This window comes from Hemitrygon akajei, chromosome 6 (assembly GCF_048418815.1).
Source record: "Hemitrygon akajei chromosome 6, sHemAka1.3, whole genome shotgun sequence".
In the NCBI taxonomy this organism is placed as follows: Eukaryota; Metazoa; Chordata; class Chondrichthyes; order Myliobatiformes; family Dasyatidae; genus Hemitrygon; species Hemitrygon akajei.
In genome coordinates, this window is record NC_133129.1 from 151,404,858 (window position 1) to 151,427,044 (window position 22,187).

Here is a 22,187-nt window from a genome sequence, read left to right on the forward strand (position 1 = left end):
AGGCTGCGCGCGCAGCCGGGGACCCGCAAGTCAGGTGACCGAGTGTTTTTTGAAAAGTAGGAGCGGCGCCACTATTGGCCTAAGATGGCCACGTGACTAACGGTCGCGGGAAAGCTGCGGTGTTGTGGCGTGTGCGCGGGTCGAGTGAGTGGGAGAGGCGTGAGCCGAGTAACCGACACCGACCGACCGACCGGCCGCTTGGTTGTGTGACCCACGCTGGTCCCAGGTCGGCCAGTTTCTGTTCGCCCGAGTTGGGGCCGCCGCCTCTCGTTCTGCCCCTGCCCGAGCTGCTGGTTTCCAGTCGATATGAGTTTCCGCCGAACCTGTCTGAAGGCCGGCACCAACCCCGACCCGGCCTCCCGCTCCCTGGTGCAGAAGCTGAACTTCTCCGGCAGCGACGAGGAGGAGGAGGACGGCGGTAACAGCACCGAGGATTCGGCCTTCCAGGAGTCGCCCGACCCCGAGCGTAAGTACAGCGAGGGCGCCGACGGCCACCGTGCGGAGGACGAAGAGCTGGAGATGGCCAACCTGAGCTGGGAGGACGGGTTCGTGAGCAGCCCCTCCCCCCTGAAGGGCCGCCGCGACTACCGGGACCGCCGAGACATGGAGGAATCCTCCAGTTCGCCGCTGCGAGAGGGCGGCGAGCGCGAAGAGTGCAGCTCGCCGATCCGAGAGGGGGGCGACCAGGAGGAGTGCAGTTCCCCCATCCCGGACTGTCCCGACACTCCCCCTCATAAAACCCTGAGGAAGCTCCGGCTCTTCGACACGCCGCACACCCCTAAGGTGAGAGGCTCCGTGATTTGCAGTTACACTCTTCGATTCCAAAGCATTTAAAGATCCTCGCTTGTCAGAGAATCAACTGTCGATCTAAGTTTTAAAATCGAGTTTTGTCTATTAAGAAGGGAATAGTTTGCTCCTCGACTCCAAATTTGGAGTTTTGATATCTTCTCGTTTTATTGCCCGTCTGCATTGTCTCCGGACGGAGATTTTTCTGAGACCTGTGCGTGAATTGTTAACTTTAACAAATTGCCGTGTAGTTCTGCCGTGATGAACTGTGGCAGTGATCGTTTCTGTTGCCAAACCAGTGGAGTTTAACTCCTTCCATGTTTAGGCGTGATCAGCAAAGACAATGGGGATCGCTGTACTTTTGTCTGTAGGGACAAAAAGCGTTTTGAAAGTTGTCCGAAAGTTTATGTTTAGTCAGTTTTTCTATCAATTCGCATATCTCCAGGCAAAACACATTAGATTAAAGGGAAAACATTCATAACAAGTGGATGTCTATGTTCCCTCTGCTTAATTTTCCATGGACAGTGAAGGATTTTTATTGGTGGGTGTGGGATCACGTAAGGCTGGCAGATTTCTTTCCCTGCAGTGAACCAAATGTTTTTTTGACAGCCCAGTGTTTTCACTGTCACTACCACTGAGACTAGCTTTAAAACAAATTGAGTAACCTGTGGATTGAAATTTCTTTGAACTGCCCATGGTGGGGATCAAACGTTTGTGAATCACTGAGCTGGGCCTCTGTCTATTAATCTCTTAACTGCTACACTGGATAGTAAATAGCATTGACTTAGCTGAATACTGACATTGTACACTACTGTTGGGTTATGAAGTAATGGAGCCCCACTGCCATATATACTTAAAAACAAACTTTGATCATTTGATAAAGTTGGGTTTTAAGTGTGAGTTTTTGAAGGAGAGTGTTTCACTCGAGCTGTAAATAATTATACTACTGTGAAAATTTGCTAATTTTCAAGGTATGTTTATAAATTTGAAGGAAGCATTTGTCTCCTGTCATAGTTTCATGATTACTGTTGGATTGCTACAGCATTTTGACTGTCAAGATTGTGGATATTGAGTAGGTTTTGCTTGTAGTTTATTGATCTATTTGTGAATTTCTTCTAAATACTATTTCTAAACATTTTGTCTTCAAAGGAAGGGTAATCAGACTAGATTCTCTTGTCTCAATTATATGAATTAACAATGCTAGGGAGTTCAGCCAATTAATGTTTCATGTTTGTAAATGTTGATTAGACTTCTTCTCCCAGAGAGTTGTGGGGGCCTGGAATGCACTGCCTCGGAAGGTAGTGGAGGCCAATTCTCTGGATGCTTTCAAGAAGGAGCTAGATAGGTATCTTATGGATAGGGGAATCAAGGAATATGGGGACAAGGCAGGAACCGGGTATTGATAAGGAATTGATCAGCCATGATCTCAAAATGGCGGTGCAGGCTCAAAGGGCCGAATGGTCTACTTCTGCATCTATTGTCTATTGTTTAAAAACAAAGAATAAACTTAAAAATGAAATTGTAAATGAATCATCAATATAGTTTCATCCCAAGGTACTGGCAAGTGCTCTTCATGAGCAGATATTAAGTTAGTGACCATTTGTATATTGTGGGATTTAGAGAAGGAACTTTGAGTTTCAATTCATTAAGGTATAGCTTCCTATTTGTTATTAAGTAATGTATGAACCTTAACCATGTTTTTAAACACCAGTAAATATTCCTGAATGTACTTTCAGATCCAAGTTCCTTTTAGCATCCATCTGCAGGATGTTAACCCTTTAAGACAATTTAGCTTTTGTACTATCTGACTGTGCTGATGTGTTGACCTAACCTGTGTGAATGCGCTGTACATGTGACAACGATGAACCTTTTGCCTTTTCAAACTAAGACACAGTATCATAACAAGGGTTTAAGATGAAACTGAGGAGGACTTTCCTCTTGCCCCAAATCTTTGGAATTCTCTAGAAAGCTGTGAAGACTCAATTATAAACAATACTTAAGGAGAATTTGGACAGAATTTTGGTTTGAGTTGCAATTTGAGGGTACATAATGGGAAATGGTAGAAAAGTGGAACTAAGATAGTAGTTGCATGTAGGTGAATGAAGATGTAGATATGAATTTTTGTATTGAATAATATTTCATATTTAGAAGAGTACTTAATTAAATTAAACTTTTCTTTTGTAAAAGGAGTTGGTTCTTTAGGATGGGATGAGGAGAGGTTTCTTCAATCTGAGAATAGTAAATCCATATGATTCTCTATCCCAGGGTACAGTGGGTAATCAGTTATTGAGTTCATTCCAAATGGAGACTGATAGTGGTGTGACATGGACTGATAACCAATTTCCCATGAGATTTGCTGTACCCCCAGTATCTACTGTTACTGATTTATTATAGAGGTGCTGAATTGGCTGAAAACTGGTTTGTATAATGGCTTGGCAATTCTGGCTGTATATGGTTCTGCCTTTTCTGGGTTTGTGCTGAGCCTTTTGTTAAATGTAAAATGGTTTTTGGCTATTTGTGCTGGAAGTGGTAGGACTTCATATTGTCTGTTGATTGTGGAATTGCTCAAACCATTGCAATTATTTTGTTATTTTACTTGGCTTCAGGATGTTCCAAAACTATGGAATTCTCTTCACCTACTAGTTTATTTGTTGATTTATGAAACAGACTGTTATATAAACTGACTGTTACTTTAATTAAATTGTATAATGTTTTGGTAGTGGCAAAATATTAGTCAATAGCAGAAGGCTATCATTATGAATATGTATGCCAAATGGTGTTGTAAATGGCATAAAGCAAGTTAAGACCTACAAGTATCTGGGAGTACAGTTAGACGAGAAGCTAGACTGGACTGCCAACACAGATGCCTTGTGCAGGAAGGCACAGAGTCGACTGTACTTCCTAAGAAGGTTGGCGTCATTCAATGTCTGTAGTGAGATGCTGAAGATGTTCTATAGGTCAGTTGTGGAGAGCGCCCTCTTCTTTGTGGTGGCGTGTTGGGGAGGAAGCATTAAGAAGAGGGACGCCTCACGTCTTAATAAGCTGGTAAGGAAGGCGGGCTCTGTCGTGGGCAAAGTACTCGAGAGTTTAACATCGGTAGCTGAGCGAAGGGCGCTGAGTAGGCTACGGTCAATTATGGATAACTCTGAACATCCTCTACATAGCACCATCCAGAGACAGAGAAGCAGTTTCAGCGACAGGTTACTATCGATGCAATGCTCCTCAGACAGGATGAAGAGGTCAATACTCCCCAATGCCATTAGGCTTTACAATTCTACCGCCAGGACTTAAGAACTTTTTAAAAGCTATTATTAATGCTTTTTGAGATAGTGATTTAGATGCATATCATATTTTTTACTGAGTTAAGTATTGTATGTAATTAGTTTTGCTACAACAAGTGTATAGGACATTGGAAAAAAAGTTGAATTTCCCCATGGGGATGAATAAAGTATCTATCTATCTATCTATCTAAACTTTTCAATTTAACTTTTCTGAAAACTGTTGGGGTTTGATTCTGACATGGAGTTTTTTAAATGGAACTGATATAAAACCCATTATTAGAACTTTTAAATTTTGAATGTGGTCTATTAATAATATTTATTAAAATGAGGCTGCTGTTATATATTTTCAGAGTTTATTATCCAAAGCAAGGGTTGCAAGTTGCCTGGGTTCCAGCTCAGTTAGACGTCGAGGAGGGGCACTTTTCAGGAATGTTGAGCAGTCTGAGAAAATGCCATGTGATTACAACAAGAATAAGCACCCCCATGTCAACATTAACCCTTTTACGCCAGACTCCATGTACATCCACTCTTCTTCATCTGTGCACTGTCGAAGAAGGAAAAGGACGTATTGGGATGGGTAAATATTGAAACTCTTCAGTTCTGGAAAATTTTTTAATTAAGATTTGCACTAAACACTTTGATATGAAAATGTTTACCTTCTGACATACCCTTCTGACATTCTTGCGCCTAATGTTATCTCTTGAAGAACGGTTAACAGCTGTTTTAGATATGTTGCATGCACATAAAACAAATCAAACTAATGTGGACAGTTAACGATGACTGGTCACCTTTGTTTGACAGCTCTTTGACTACTTGAGCTACACTTTGCATTTACTAAATGGAGGAGAAAGTACACTTAACCACTGATGTCACTTTTTTTTTACCAAGTCATGCAAACTGCTGAAGGAACTTGGCAGGTCAGACAGCATCTATGGAGGGAAATTAACAGTCAACATAGGATAAGACTCTTAACACTTCATGGGTCTGTATGCTGCCTGATCTGAGTCCTATTGAAAATTGTTTCTTATCAAAATCTTGTTGTGATGAGGAGAAGGCGTTACATTGAGTCCCATTGTTTCACACATCTCTTTAAAACTATTATCCACTGTGTTTGACACCTAAATGCAATTTAGTACTGCATAATTATTTTAAAGTAGATCCTTAATTATTGTGATACAGAAAGATGCCATTCAGTCAGTACCAGCTGAGGAATTCCATCAGTCCCCTAACCCTTGTGGTCTCATCACAACAGCTGCACTTCGGAAATTTTCATCATGTAAAGTGAGGTTTAATATATGGTTGACAATTAAGATACCAAGATGGAGAAAAACCAAAGCACCTGATAGATCAGAATCGGGTTTAATATCATTGACTTGTGTATTTTTGTTATTTTACTGCAGCAGTACAATACAAACTATAAATTACAGTAAGAAAAATAAAAAAATAAATGGAGTAGTGCAAAAAAGGAGCAGAAATAATGAGGTAATATTCATGGATAGGTTAATTGTCCATTCAGGAATCTAATGACCAAGAGGAAGGAACTGTTACTAAAACTTCGTGTGGGTGTCACTCCTGTATCTCCTCCCTAGTGGTAATAAAAACAGCATGTCCTGTGTGATGGGTTCCTTAATGATGGATGCCACCTCTTTGAGGGATCGTGTTTTGCAGATGTCCTTGATGCTGGGGAGGCCAGTGCCCATGATGAAGCTGGCTAAGTTTGCAACCCTCCAGCTTTTTCTGATCCTGTGCAGTGGCCCTCCATACCATATGGTGATGCAACTAGTTAGAATGCTGTCTATGATAGATCTGTAGAAATTAAATCATTGTAATAATCTAATTCTATATTTAATTGTAATGTTGTATATGCAATAGGATAATTACATTTAATATAATTTAGTCTTTATTATGTATTGCACTGTTTTACTGCCACAAAACATTTCACCACATGCATCAGCAATAACAAAACTGATTTTGATTCAATTACTCAAATATACGTGCTACAGAACCTTTTCTTCCAGAAGGTGGCAAAACTTAATCCATTTTATGCTAATGTTTTCTGTGACGTAATTTCCATTTTTATTAGATACAGGGATGCAATTGCTTGTGCCTTTACTTTGATATATCACATGTTTGATATACCATTTGCAAATGATTGACAAATCATTTCATATTTATACCATAATTAAGTAATTATCTGCGTACTGCTTGGTTTTATAATCTAATTGTTTTAGGTTTCTGTGCAGAGAACTAATGGATGGAAGTGATGGGGAGCTTGATGATGAAAGTATCCGGCCAGCAAAGGTATTAATAAAGTGCTTGTTAAATATATTGCTGTGTATACGTGAATGAGAAAATTGGTGTCATGCCAAAAATGTTGGGGTTTTTTCTCTAAGTTCAGTAACAGCCAATCCCTTCATACAATCCATAGTATGAAGCCATGTCAATAGCACATGGATCAATGATTGAGAGTCAGAAAGCAACGTTTATTTAATTGATCACAAGTTCTGTAAGGGTGAATTTCAGTAACTTTGTACACTGTTCTACAGGGGTTGCCTCGGAGTTAGGAAAGTAGGACAGTAAGAAATAGTGCTAGAAATACTCAGGTCAGCAATGTCTGTGGAAAAATAACTAATATTTCAGATTGAAGAAAAAAACAATTTCTGGAGGGGGTTGGAGTGGAATTGATGAATGGACCAAAAAGTTAGATCTTGTCAGGCTTAAATAGATTGAATGTGGGGATAGTGCAATTTGAGCACCAGATTTTAATATGATTGTTCCCATTTTCTCATGACAAAATTTCTCGTTGAACGGCAGCAGGTCAGTGGCCCTTGTTAAGAATCATTGATCTGGAAAAACAACCCTGGTTCTCTATACATGTTGCCTGAACTGAGTTTCCAACACTGCTTCAGGTTTCCATCACTGTATTCCTTGTTCTCAATTAAGCTTATAAGTGAGCATAACAGTGCTACATTTAGACTGGTTTTATTTTTAACATGCTGCATCTAAATTTGAGCCAAGGTTGTGTTTTAGTTGATTGTGGTGCTATTGAATAATCAACTGAAAATTGAGTTTTCACCTCATTATTCATATTTATACAGTAAACCATAAAACAAGTTGAGCTTAACTTAATGCTTCTGATTTTTATTCCATTCTTCATAGAGAATTCCAATTACTGAAAGCAATATGAAATCGCGATATACAACAGAATTTCATGAGTTGGAGAAGATTGGATCTGGAGAATTTGGTTCTGTTTTTAAATGTGTGAAGCGACTCGATGGCTGTATTTATGCCATAAAACGCTCAAAAAAACCATTAGCAGGTTCAGTTGATGAGTAAGTAGTTTCTATTTACACGTACACATCTGCAGCACTATGTACAATTCAAGGTCAGATTTTATAATGCCCTTCTAATGTGATAGAGTAATGGTTATGGAAAAAGAAAGAATACAGCCCTTTCCTCTTTCTGTGCTCGTGAATTGTTTGTATCACTTTTTTGAGTCAGCTTCTTCATTTACCACCTAAAATTAATAATTGTATGTCTTAATGCTATGAGGATAACTGTCCCACAAATAGATCATCTTCTAAGTTTGAATTCAGCACTTGATCACATTAGTCTTCTGGTTTATAGAATGTGCATAACTGAAGCAAATACTTCTGATGATGTTACTGCAATACTGGTTATGATGAAGATCTGATCTTATTTCATCTTCTACATATAGACAGAATGCTCTACGGGAAGTCTACGCACATGCAGTCCTAGGTCAACACACACATGTAGTTCGCTATTATTCAGCCTGGGCGGAAGATGACCATATGCTCATTCAAAATGAGTACTGCAATGGTATGGTTTTAATCCAATATTTTTAACTTGGACGGCATGTGCTGTCAATATGAGAAGAAGAAAATGTACTTTTTAAAACTTTAAACGTATTTTACAATTTATTAATTTGGGACATCTTGAGCAGTGACATTTTGTATATTTTTATTTGAAAGGTGGAAGCCTATCAGATGCCATAGCAGAAAATTACAGGAATAGGCGATACTTTAATGAGCCAGAGCTAAGGGACCTGCTACTACAGGTTGCACGAGGTCTAAAATACATTCACAGTATGTCCCTAGTACACATGGATATAAAGCCAAGTAAGTGGATAGATCCCTTAATGCTGTTCTTTTACTGCTTTTGTCCACATTTAACTTTTTGTAATTAAGTACAATGTTTAAAAATTTTTTGTTACCAATATGCCAGTTCAACATGAATAGACTACAGTTTTCCTTGTGTTTTTAAATTACATTAAGCCCTGTATCCTCAGCAATCCCTTTTTATAGACTTACTACATTGGCCCCGATTTCAGCAATATTTTGTGCATCAATCTTGTTGGCAGCTATCTCAGTGACCTCCGCCTCCCTATTTCTCCTTTAGTTTGGACCTCAGAGGCACTTCTGACTTCATTCATTCTTCAGTCATTCTGACTTCATTTGTTCTTTCAACTGCCTAGGATTTATTTTGGTTACAATCTGTCATGCACCTGGCCCTGACACATCTTGTAATGTAACTCTTGTGTTAGAATGCTGGTTCTGGATTTCAGCTCAGCATTCAGTGATATTGTCCCACAGATTTGGTGAACAAATTCCTACTGCTTGGTCTCAATACACCACTGTACAACTGGATGTTGGACTTTTTAACGAACAGACATTGGATAATCAGGATGCACAACTGCTTTTCCCTGCCCATTGTCCTCAACATGGGTGCCATCCCCAGGGCAGTGTGCTGAGCTTATTGCTGTACACTCTGCTCACATGCAACTGCCCAGCCCAACAATCACATCGTCAAGTTCAATGTGATGATACAACAGTGCTAGAGCTCATCAATAACAATGAGAAGGCCTACAGAGAGGTGGAAGAGCTCGAGGCCTGGTGCCAGAAAAATGGCCTCTTATTTACAACAAGACAAAGGAGGTGGTTAACAACTTCAGGAGAACTTGCACCACTCACACTCCTCTACATCGTTGGCACAGCAGTGGTAACTCTGAACAGTTTCAAACTTCTGGGATACACATCACGCAACCTCCCATGAACGTAATCTACACAGTCGAAAGCTCGCCAACAACTCTACTTGGAGGAGGCTGAAGAGAGCTGAACTATGCACATCTATGCTCATGGCATTCCACATAATGCGCAGTAGAGAGTGTTGTGACAAACTGCATCACTGCTTGGTACGAAAACTGCACCACGGCAGACAGGCAGGTTCTACACAGATAGTTAAAACTGCTCATGCATCATCGGTACCAGCATACCTGCCATCAAGGATGTATACAGAAAGGTGGTGGAAGAGGGCCAGTAACATCATGAAGGATTCCACTCACCCTGCTCATGGACTTTGTCCCATTCCCATTAGGGAGGAGGCTACATAGCATCCGTGCCAGGACCACCAGACTTCAAAAACAGTTAATTTCCCCAAGTAGCAAGGCTGATTAACACTTCCACTCACTGACTTGACCACTACTTTATTTAGTCACCTTGTATCCAGCCTAGCATCATTTTATGAACATACATTTAATCTATGTATATAAACTGTCTTGTGTGTTTATATTTATTGTGCATTTATTATTGTGTTTGTGCTGCATGAGATCTGGAATAACAGTTATTTTGTTTAACTGCTGTACAGGAAATGACATTAAACAATACAGCGCAATACAATACTAAAATACAGGTTTCCCCTGCTATTTGAAGGTAGAGCGCCCCTATGAAATAGTTCGTAAGCCACAATGTCATAAAGTGAAGAAGCAATTACCATTTATTTATATGGGAAAAATTTGTGAGTGTTCACAGACCCAAAAAATAACCTACCAAATCATGCCAAATAACACATAAAACCTAAAATAACAGTAACATATAGTAAAAGCAGGAATGATCTGATAAACACACAGCCTATATAATGTAGGAATACTTTTCTGCAATTATTGCAGCACTGTCCACTGTAAAGAAAATCTCACGCAAGTGCTCTCGGCAGCACCCGCGGCCAAAACACTCAGTGCAAGCGCTCTTGGTAGAAACACACGGCGCAAGCGCTTTCGGCAGAAGCACTCTTTCCAGTAACCTTTAAGCTATGAAGCTGCCAAATCATACCAAATAACACATAAAAATACACAGCCAATATAAAGTAGAAATAATGTACGTCCAGTGTATTATCACTTAACGGAATCGGGAAGACAGTGAGCACACTGACGATGGTGTGTTAGGCTGAGTCGTCGGAGGTTGGGGTGGTGGGAGATACAGGAGACTGGGGTGTCATCTCATCGTCGTCTTGTTTCCATCAGGGCAGGCAGATCACCTTTGTCTGTCTGCCTGGATGTCGAAGGTCGAGGTTTGTCGTCTGCTGTGGCTGATGTGGAAAGCTTAAAAAACGACAGTATGCTTGACTGCTTAGACTCGCGCATTTTTCTATCATACAGTTCTTGGTAAGCATTCAAACCATCCTGCAAGTATGCCCTAAACCTATGTACCCTTTCAAAATTAAAGTCATACTTTTCTGCAGTCATTGCAGCGTTGTCAATCGCAGCGAAAATCTCACGCAATTGCTTCCCGTTCAGTTCCTGGACAACTTCACTTTCGGGCTGTTTGCTACTGCGTTCGGCTTCAATTGTTATCCTTTCCTCTTCATCAGCTCTTCATCTGTCAGTTCTTGGTCATGGGATGCCAAAACTACTTCAACATCATCTTCATCACTTCCACAAACCCTTAGCCAAACTCACTATATCCTTACTTTGTTCAGCACGATCGAAACACTTTATTATGTCTAGTTTTAAGCTGAGTGTAACACCCTTGCGCGTTCTTTTAGGCTTTTCCGATACCTTAGAACTCATCTTGCTAACGGATGCACAAAATAAATCGACATAAAGCACAGATGCTCACAGGCACGTGTTTAAGCAATGCCGGTTAGAATGTAGTTCCGGGGGAGGAACTCGTCTGCTCGGGGCGCGCTGCCTTTTTTTGTAATAGTGAAAACACCTTCTGTTAGTGAAAACAAGTAACTAATGTAGGTCTTTCATAACAGTGAGGTGTCGTAAAGTGAATGTTTGAAAAACAGTGGATACCTGTACTGAGTTGCTAACCGTAGGTTTAAGTCCTAAATTGTACTAGGAAATGGTTAGTGTTTTAAATTGAGTGTGGTTGAAATGTTTTTCAATTAATTTAACTTCAAATTGTATGGTACAGTTTTTGCTTTTATGAATCTCATTTAGACTTATTGCTGATTATTTGGTATTTCATGTAATCCTAATAAGTTTATCAAAATATAATCAATGTATATACTTCCATATAAAGTAATTTGATACATGTGCAATAATTCTGATTTTTTTCCCTTTATTTTCGAAGTTCAAAGTACATTTATTATTGAGGTACGTATACATCATACACCTTGAGATTAATCTCCTTTCAGGCAGCCACAAAAAAAGAAACCCAAAAGAACCTATTTTTAAAAAAAAATGCAAACACCCAATGTGCAGAGAGAACAAAAATCATGCCAACGATAAAAGTAAGCAAACGACATTCGGAACAAAGGAGTCCATTTGCATGTAATTCAGAGCAGGTGACCTGACCCAAGCCTCTGGTCTTGACACCCTTCCTTTTCAATCCATCTGGCCCAGCATTTAAATTGTCCAAACATCAGGTTCTTCTATGCACTGGGACCCATTTCCTGGTACACTCTGGGCCTGGATCCTGCTGCCACATTTCAGCCCGTACACAACCTTTTCAAATTGCCCTGGCACTTAGGTTGGTCAAACCTCGCTCTCGGTTTTGGTGGATGGGCTTCGAATCTGCCTCACTTTGCCTTGACTCTCTCGACTGCCTTGCACACGTACGTTTCAACCTTCAACTCATCCTTGCCTCTGCTCGCCATTGGTTTGCAGTGATCATTTACTGTAGATTTTCCAAGAAGTTTTATTAATAAGTGTTCAGTTGCCACCAGTAAGCAGTCATTGGGTTTCATCAGCACCATCTTAAACTGGAACACAGTGTCAGTCAAACATATTGAAGGGTGCTCATCCTTATTATTATACCTGTGATTAAACTGTTCAGTCCAGTTGTCCAGATATTAAATTTGGAGGTTTCTGCCCTTCTCAACAAATAATTTTCAAAAATTCTAACTTGGAAAATCATTTGTAAATATATGTACAGAGCTGCCAGAATAATGTTTTGATTTCTGTAATGTTAAAATTCATTTGTATTCTTATTTTTAGGTAACATATTTATATCCAAAAAATTAGTAACTAATACTGTGGCAGAAGAGATGGATGATGATGACTGTATATTGTCAACGAATATTGTATACAAAATAGGTAGGATAACTTCCAAATGTTAAATGTGAAATATAGGACTTTTCTGTTTGTCAATGTGGCAGTAAATGCAGAATAAACAGTATTGGAAAATTTGCTTCAGGGGTAGTGGGTTAATTTTTCTGTAGAAGGATGCGTTAAGGCGAATTATAAAGGTGGTAAAGGTAAATTTAACAATTTTCAAGAAGGGAATCGTGCATGTACACTTGGCCACTTTATTAGGAGTGGAATCTGGTGTAGTTTTCTGTTGCAGCCCAGCCCATTTAAGGTTTGTATTGTGTGTTCAGAAATGCTCTTCTGCATACCATTGTTGTAGTATGTGGTCATCTTCCTGTCAGTTTGAACTAGTGTACCAATTTTCTCTGACCTCTCTCAATAACCAGGCATTTTCGTCCACAAAACTGCCGCTCACTGAATTTTCACACATTCTTTCTAGAGATCTGTTGTGTGAAGGTCAGCAGTTTCTGAGAAACTCAAGTCTTTTTTTTTGGCACCAGCAACCATTCCAAAGTCACTTAGTTCACATTTCCTCCCCATTCTGGTGTTTGGTCTGAACAACTGGTCACCATATCTACACGCATGTATGCATTGAATTGGTGCCACATGATTGGCCAATTAGATATTTGCATTAATGAGCAAGTATACCTAATAAAGTGGCCACTGAGGCTACATCCGCACTAGACCGGATAATTTTGAAAATGCCGGTCTTGCGTAAAAATGATAGGCGTCCACACTATGCATTTTTAAAAATATCTCTATCCACATTGAAATGGAGATTTCGTCAAATCTCCTCCTATTGGGCATGCGCAGGACACATCTACCGAAAACAAGCGACGTGTTTGGTGTTGAATCTCGCTGTGAAAGACGGTGTGTGTTTGTTCAGTTACAGACTAGAAAAACTTAAACGACGGGCAGCTGTTGGCTCTCACGCAGGAAGATTTAAAAGTTTTTAAAAAAAACATGCTGAAGTGTATGGAGGCAACCGACGGGGAGTTCACAACTGTATGACCTGGTTGACAACAAACATTGAAAAACTGACTAACTCTGTTCCATTAATAAAGCACCTTGTTAAATGTATAAAACATGTCTGCATCAGTGTTATCTTGCATTTCCATACAATGTTACATTAGGCTGTTACACATCTATTGTCAGAGAAGTATTTGCATAAATAGGTAAACCACCTTCATACAAGCAAGGACAGAAAACAGGGCAAAGTGAGTACAGTATACTTAATTATTCAGTAAGTTCTGGGTCAAAGTATTTGGTGAGTACATTTCTAACTTCTGGCGTCAGTCTCATTGCCGTCTGTTCTGAAATTGTTAGGTTGCGTTCAAGAAAACAAAGAAATGGCGCGCTGCCATCTGACAGCGTTTTCAAAAGTCTCCGGTTACCCCATCCACACTGATCTGCCTGAGCAGCGTTTTCAAAAGTACCCACCCTGAAAAGCTCTGGTTCGGGGGACGAAAACGCTGTTTTAGTGTGGACGGAGGGTAAAAACGAAGAGAAAACCCTTCGGTTACAGATTTATCTGGCATAGTGTGGACGTAGCCTGAATGTATTTAAAATGGAAATAAGGTGGTAGACTACTAAAATAATGGGAGAGTGGGACTAATTGGGAACCTTTTCCAATAAAAAGAGCTTGATGATGGACTGAATAGCCTCATTTTAGATTGGAAGATTTGATGGAAACATGGTAAATGAATTATTTTATTAAAATTAGGTGACCTTGGACATGTTACTCGTGTATCCAATCCTCACGTGGAAGAAGGAGATAGTCGATACCTGGCCAATGAAGTACTACAAGAGGTAAGGTTTCTTTCTGTTGTAGTAGGTGTATAGAATCTGCGTAAGTAAGTAAACCTAAAGAAAGATACTAAAATTCTAACTCCTCCCCAGTGTTCAAAAAAAGTTGATTTGTAACATAAAATGTGAATTTTCACTGTCAGCAATTTTCATGCAAGCATCGGTAGCATTTACATTGATCTTTGAATGCTAATAGAAGTGGAATATTTAGGCTGATTGAATCAAGTGAGGATATTTAGTCAGGGAAGTGGACCTATGAAGCTTGAATCAGGTAGCCTGTTTGAGTAATGTTAATATTTCAAAGTAAAATTGACCATTTCAGTTTGACTGCACCTGTATGAACATAGAAATACTTCCTCAATTTTTACCTGACACTTTTGTCTGTCCCATCATAGTAGCTGGTCTTTGTGCGAGTTGAAGTGATTAGCAAATAATCACTGAGTTAATTTCATTTGAGTTTCTTTCGTGGTTCCATTTATTCTCCCAGTGACATTCTTTCAAACATTTTATATTTCAGGATTACAGACATTTGCTAAAAGCAGATATTTTTGCTCTAGCGCTCACTGTTATATCTGCTGCTGGTGCAGAGCCATTGCCAAGAAATGGGGAAAAATGGCATGAAATACGACGAGGAAAGCTTCCTACAATTCCACAAGCATACTCTCAGGAAATTTTGGATTTATTGAAAGTAAGATTTGGTTAGAAAATTTGTTTTCTCTATCAAGATTTTCAACTATGTCAGACATTGTATTGTGAATAATTGATGTTTCAATTGTTTTTTTTAAGTTAATGCTTCATCCAGATCCCGAGAAACGACCCACAGCAGGAGCTTTAATCAGACATTCAGTGCTGCTCCCGACTGCAAGAAAAAGTGCAGACCAACTTCGGTTAGAACTAAATGCAGAAAAATTCAAAAATGCACTGTTGCAAAAGTAAGCACACTAGCGAACTATACTTTGGATCCCATGCACTTGTTTGTCACTTGAACTCCCTTCATGCATGAATACAGGATGTCCCTAAGATACAAACACCTGAACTATGGACTCTTGCATATGAATGAGCTTCCATAATATTTTTAAATTCAGAAGTCCAACTTGTGTATATGTGTTTGTTCTTAGGAATGACAGAACTGGCTTTCACTCTCCACTTCTAGTTCTTATCAGTCTTGTACTTTTTATGCTATTCATTACAATACTATGGAGGTGTGATGCTGAGTGATTTTTTTTATTGTGCATTTTCTCATTATAGACGTTTATGAAAACATAACTAGTTTGTAATCCCAGGTGGCCTGTAAATTAATGTTGATCATAGAGTTTGCAAATTTCATGATTATTTTAGCTTTTTCTGCAAAGGTAGAATCTGATTTTCAGAACAGTTATTTTGTTTAAAAGCTTATTGTCTCAGCTCTCCAGTGAAACAAGGGATGTTAGATAATGAATAACAGCCATTCACATAAGAAATGTATGAAGCCTAACATGTATATGTAGTGAATAGGCACATCTGAGTTGTTGTGGGCACAAGCAGATATCCTGAAAATGTCAGCACTTCTGCTCTTGCTATTTACATTGAAACTGTATAAGTCTTTAAGACATTGGAACAGAATTAGGCCATTTGGCCCATTGAGCCTGTTCCACCATTCCATCATGGCTGATTAATTATCTCTCTCCACCTCATCTGTGTGCCTTCTCCCTATGTGTAATCTTTGGCATGTTTATTAATTAAGATTATTATTGATTATTATTAATCAACCTCCACTTTAAATATACCCAATGACTTGGCCTCCACTTTGTGCGTGGCAATGAATTCCACAGATTCACGACCATCTGGCGAAGGAAATCCCTCCTCATTTTTGTTCTAAAGGGCATCCTTGTTTTCTAAGGCTTGCCCTCTGGTCCTAAACTCTCACACTATTGAAAATATGCTTTTTCTGACCACTCCCATCTAAACCTTTCACTATTCAGTAATTCACCCTCATTCTTGTAAACTTCAGCAAGTACAGACCCACAACCATCAAATGCTCCTTATATGTTGACCCTTTCATTCCTGGGATCATTCTCGTGAACTTTTTCTGGCCCTTTCCAATGTGGGCACATATTAGAAAAGGGCCCAAAACTGTTCATCGTATACCAATGCCTTATAAAGCCTCCATATGTGCGGATGGAAGTAGAGGAATTGTCAAGGTTTGCACTAATTTTTGTTTCATTAGGCTTAATTTTTTTGTCCAGAAAAATGTACATGCATAGGATTATGGGGCTTCTAGTCACTGAGACCACATTAAGTCTGAGATTTCTGTGCATGCACAGTCAGATACAGAAAACCAGGACTCATGAATTTGGAAAGCTAAATGTACAGTATGTCATACCAGCATGGGGTTTCTGGTGTGTATTCTAGGGCTAAGGAGAAAGAAAATAATATTTAACTTTAATGTTTTAAATTGTTTTCAGTTTTGAGACTTGAATGCCTTGAAATCTGATTTAACTTAAAATCCAATGACTTTTTATAGCTGTCCTAGCTTTACCTGGTTTGGGATTGGGTTCTTTTCTGCACTACCTGAGGTGTATTCGGGGGGGAAAAAGTGTTACTGCATTATAGCCGGCTAGTGGTGTAGTGTCATCAGCATCAGACTACGAGGCAAATAGTCCCAAGTTCTAATCTGGCTGCTTCCTTGCACGCTCTCTATCCATGCTGGGTGTTACCTGATGCGCTACAAGGTATAGAAAGGAACAACAACACTACTGCATTCCCCTATGTGGAGGGCCAGTGAAATTACACTGCTACATTTTGAATATGCAATTGTGGATGAACCAGACCATGAGTGGGACTCAGCCAGTAAGATCTGTCCTTTGTTTTTTAATTTTTGCATTTGTTGCTCATGCCCACAGCTGCTTTGGCATCTGAAGATTGTCCTTGGACTTTCCAGGTCTTTGATTCATAAATCTGAAATGATGCTTTGTAGATATTGAGTGATTAACTGGTGCATACAGTTGCAATGGGGTATTTATCATTATTAAATTGTAAAACTTTTTCAGTGCTTACTGAAAAAATATTATTCTTCCAGCTTATTTTCTAAGATTTAAGGAAAAAAAAACACCTATCCTTTCCATAAACTTTTTTTTTTATTTCAGAGAACTAAAGAAGGCACAAATGGCAAAAGCAGCAGCGGAAGAGCGAGTGTTGTTTACTGACCGAATGACAACAAGGTCTACAGTGCAAAGTAACAGAAATGCTCGGCTCATTGGGAAAAAGATGAACCGTTCTGTCAGCCTTACAATTTACTGAAATTGTGTAGGTGGTTGTAACCAATTTTATCTTTTTTTTTTAAAAATTGGATTTTTTTGGCAAGACATTGGCAGTTTAGTTATCACACAACTGTAGGACCCGTTAAGGATACTCGTATCTGCACGATTTTATTGAAATGTAGCATTTCTGCTGCCTATGGAGTCTTAATTTGTTTTTTTTATTTTTGGATTTTGGGGTTCCTTTTGAATAAAAAGGACAGATTGATTAAAGACTATATTGGAACATTTTATTGAGTGGCTCATGCACCATAAATTTTGTAAATTTTCTGGGGTTTAGATTTTAAACCCATGTTTTGTACATTGGGAGGATGTACTGTAACCATGTTGTACATTGTACTGGGAGCACTTTGTAGACATTTGAGATCCATGGTAAGAGCCCATGGGTGAACTTGTCTTGAGAAAACCGCTGCTATATTAGTCAGTGTTGTACACTTGCTGTAAAATTTATTAGCATTTTAAACAATCATTGCTGTATTAGAAATAGGCTTTTTGGAATATATTTTTAATTATGTGATTTAAGGCAAATAACAGTTGTTCACAGTTTACTACTTGTGTTTAATAGCAGTTTTGTTTTATTAAGCTAGTGCATTGTAGAAAAACATTGCACCTTGTGTTTCTTTAAGTGTTTCTATTTACTATACTGTAAATTGTTCACTGTCACCGTCTTGTCCAATAAACTGTACATTCGTGAATGTAAATTTTTGGTATGGAGTCTGTTCATGTGAGCATAAAATTACTTGAATGTATGGATTTGATATCTTAAAAATCCAGAAAATGGGTATTTGGAGAATACCTAACCATTTAATTAATGGAACCATTGATGGAAAGTTCATTAATTTTATTTTTGCCAACTAAGATGCAAAAAAATTAATACTTTGATTTCTCATGCAAAGATTTTAGATACATAGAAAAAAATTTCCTCACCGCCAAGAACTTAGACTATATTTTGAGTGCTTTTATTTGGAAAGAGAATAAATTGAAACTGATTGTAAGATAACACATCTAATCCTCTTTAAAGCAGTGAAAAGGAAAGTGAGTTTGCAGAAAATATTCCTCCTCCAACCCCCATTCATAAGTGACGCGCTATGCCCAATTCTTAAAGTACAAGTACAATGAATTTCTTTGCCTTGTGATATCGGTAGGAAATTTATTGAAACTGTTATTGGAAACAACTGCTTGGAGTGTACCAGCATAGAAAGACTAACAAATCATGATCTGTTAAGGAAACTATTGCAGCTAACTTCTGGAAGTCATTCGGCATAATTCTGTATAAATTAGCAAAATTGATATTAGAAGCAGCCTGTTAACTTTAATAGGGAATTGGTCTGGAGGTAGAAACAAGTTGGAGTTGATGGCTATTCAACTACCGGTGTCATGGTAGTGCATGCTCACATTTGTATAGCTTCGGGCTGCAGAGTAAACCAGTCTTTAACTCTTTGGCAAATATACACAGGTGTATATTATGTGGATCATACAAGCCTGTATCTATGTACATTCTGCTCTGAAGTTGTCTGTGCTTGGCAACTATTTTGCGGCAGATACCAAGGGCCTCCTGAACTGTTCAAATGGCCCAGGTTGTCAACCCCATTCAAACTGGTAAGATTGTGCATAAGTATAGCAACCATGACTGAAATAAAGCCGAGGGACAGGTTGCAAAATGCTTCTGGTGACTGGACTTTGAACAACTGAACCCAGTGGTGGAACACAGTGCTCTGCAGCCAAATCAGATAGCACTTGAGTTGGCACTTGATCTTAACTCTCCTTTGACTTCTGTACTGCTGTTTGTAAATTCATTAATGGGATAAAGAGCACTCTATCTGGCTAACTACAGGCAAAAATGTATGACTTAGATCTGTAAGGACAAGCGAGCAAAGCATTTCATTACAAACAAGTGACTTATTACAAATGGCTTTGAGCAGCATCCAATTAGAGAGATCAGAAGCCTGAAGATATAGTACGTTCAGGTTCACCAACTGAGTAGAAAAGGCAGCAACTCATTGCAGTTTGGAGCTTTGAGCAGCACCCAATCAGCATACAGGATTGATTGACAAGAAAAAAAGGAATGGTCAGAGTGGGGTGTTTTTTTTAGGCTTCAGTAAGAAAAGGCAAAAAAGCTGTCATTTAAAAAAAAATCTCCTGCACAGTTCTATTGTTTTTCTTTTATAGTTAATTTAGGAACAGTAGAGATGCCAGGCAGGATAGTGGAATGCTCCTTGTATTGGATGTGGGAAGGCAGAGACACCTCCAGTGTTCCTGACTACTTCACCTGTGAGAAGTGCATCCAGCTGCAGCTTCTAACACTCCACGTTAAGGAATTGGAGCTGGAACTGGATGAACTCCTGATCATTTGAGGGGCTGAGGGTTTAATAGGTAGGACATGTAGTAAGGTAATTACACCCAAGGTGCAGGCCTTGGGAAACTGGGTGACAGAAAGGGGTTAAACAGCCAGTGTAGAGTACTTTGGGTACTGTTTATGGGTGGGGGGGGGGGGTGGAGAATGGCCTAGCAGGGGAAGGTCACAGCGGTCAGGTCTCTGGAACTAAGTCTGGCTCTGAATTCCATAAGACAATAAGATATAGGAGCAGAATTAGGCCATTTGGCCCTTCAAGTCTGTTCTGCCACTTTACCATGGTTGATACATTTTTCCTCAGCCCCAATTTCCTGAATTCCTTCATGCCCTGACCAATCAAGAATCTTAAAAACCTCGTTCTTAAATGTACAGAGACTCGGCCTCCACAGCTGCTTCTGGCAATGAATTCCACAGATCCACCACTCTGGCCAAAGAATTTCTTCCTGATCAGTGTTATAAAAGGACGCACCTCTATTCTGAGGCTGTCCAATGACCCTTGACTTTCACCATAGGAAACATCCTCTCCATATCCACTCTATCAAGGCCTTTCACCATTCGATAGGTTTCAATTAGGTTACCCCGATTCTTCTGAACTCTAGTGAATACTGGCCCAGAGCCATCAAATGCTCTTCATATGACAAGCTGTTCAATCCTGGAATCATTTTCGTGAACCTCCTTCAGTTTCAGAATGTCCTTTCTATAATAAGAGGCCCAAAACTGTTCAGTGCTTTATAAAATCATTACATCCTTGCTTTTATACTCTAGTACTCTTGAAATGAATGCTAATATTACACTAGCCTTCCTTATCACAGACTTAACCTGCAAATTAACCTTTAGGTAATGGTGCACAAGGGCTCCCAGGTCCCTTTGCACCTTAGTTTTTTGTATTTTCTCTATATTTAGAAATGTCAACTTTTTCATTTCTTCTACCAAAGTGTATGGCCATACCCTTCCCAACACTGTATTCCATATGCCACTTATTTGCCCAGGTCCTTCAGTAACCTCTATACTTCCTCAAAACTACCTACCTCTCCACTCATCTTCGTATCATCAGCAAACTTTGCAACAAAGCCATCAATTCCATCGTACAGATCATTGACATATAACATAAAAAGAATCGGTCCCAACACAGACCCCTGTGGAACACCACTCACCACCAACAGCCAACCAGAAAAGGCTCCCTTTATTCCCACTCTTATCCATGCTGAATCTTTCTGTAATACCACGGGCTCGTAACTTGTAAGCAGCCTCAGGAGGAAGAAACCGAATGTCTAATAGCCAGTCCTCGTTTAGGGATTGGAGGTGGAGAGGGTCAGTAATTCCTTAGCATAATCTTATCAGAGGATCTTTCCTGGGATCAGCTTCTAAGTGCCATCACAAAGAAGGCATGAGGGCACCTCTCCTTTCCTGGAAGATTGTGCGGATTCAGCAGGTCGTCTAAGTCGTTGACAAACTTCTATAGATGTATAGTGGAATGTATCCTGACCATCAAGGCAAACACTGCCCCCACCCCCAACCACTGAGCATATCTACAGGGAGGTATGCCACAAGAAGGACCCTACAATCCAGCAATCCATGACATGATCCCTTCTTGCTACTGCCACCGGGAAGGAGGTACAGAACCCTCAGGTCCTATACCACCAGACTGAGGAACAGTTATTACTCTGCAAGCATCAGGGTACCAGCATAGATAACTTCACTCACCTCAACTCTGATCTGATTCCACAACGTTTCAAGGACTCTCCGACTCTGTAAGTATATAGCTATTTATTTGCAATTTGTCTTTGCCCATTAGTTGCTTGTCAATCCTTGTGTGTAGATTTTCATTGACTCAATTGTATTTCTACTGTGAATGCCTTCAAGAAAATGAATCTCAAGGTAGTACATGCTGACATACCGTATACATACTTTGATAATAAATTTATTATTATCAAAGAATAAAGACTTTGATTTTGACTTTGAATACTGATCACAATACTCCAATCATGAGAAAATCTGCAGATGCTGGAAATCTAAGCAACACACACAAAATGCTGGAGATACTCAGCAGGCCAGGCAGCATCTATGGAAAAGAGTAAACAATCGATATTTTAGGCCAAGACCCTTCATCAGGTCTGAAAAAAAAAGAGAAGTCAGAGCAGGAAGGTGGGGGAGGGGAGGAAGAAGTACAAGGTGGTAGGTGAAACCGGGAGAGGGAGCCAGGGTGAAGTAAAGAGCTGGGAAGTTGGCCTTCTACCCTCTCCTCTCTGATGGAAGAAAGGGAAGGGGGAGGAGCACAGAGGGAGGTGATGGGCAGGTAAGGAGATAAGGGGAGAGAGGGAAACGGGAACAGT

At 39.6% G+C, this 22,187-nt stretch overlaps 1 protein-coding gene across 3 annotated transcripts; it reads left to right on the top strand.

Moving 5' to 3' along the window:
- The first annotated feature begins 72 nt into the window (after positions 1–72).
- Positions 73–18,202, top strand: wee1 (WEE1 G2 checkpoint kinase). 3 transcript variants are annotated; one of them, XM_073049574.1, is made up of 11 exons: positions 73–783; positions 4,418–4,644; positions 6,299–6,368; positions 7,227–7,399; positions 7,786–7,907; positions 8,060–8,206; positions 12,307–12,405; positions 14,123–14,208; positions 14,723–14,893; positions 14,992–15,137; positions 17,331–18,202. In XM_073049574.1, the coding sequence occupies exons 1-11, from the start codon at positions 307–309 to the stop codon at positions 17,482–17,484; spliced, it is 1,872 nt and encodes a 623-aa protein (XP_072905675.1). In that variant the 5' UTR covers positions 73–306; the 3' UTR covers positions 17,485–18,202. The 3 variants fall into 3 exon arrangements, with proteins under 3 accessions (XP_072905675.1, XP_072905676.1, XP_072905678.1); XM_073049575.1 differs by having other exon boundaries at positions 6,311–6,368; XM_073049577.1 differs by lacking the exon at positions 14,992–15,137.
- The last annotated feature ends 3,985 nt before the right edge of the window (positions 18,203–22,187 follow it).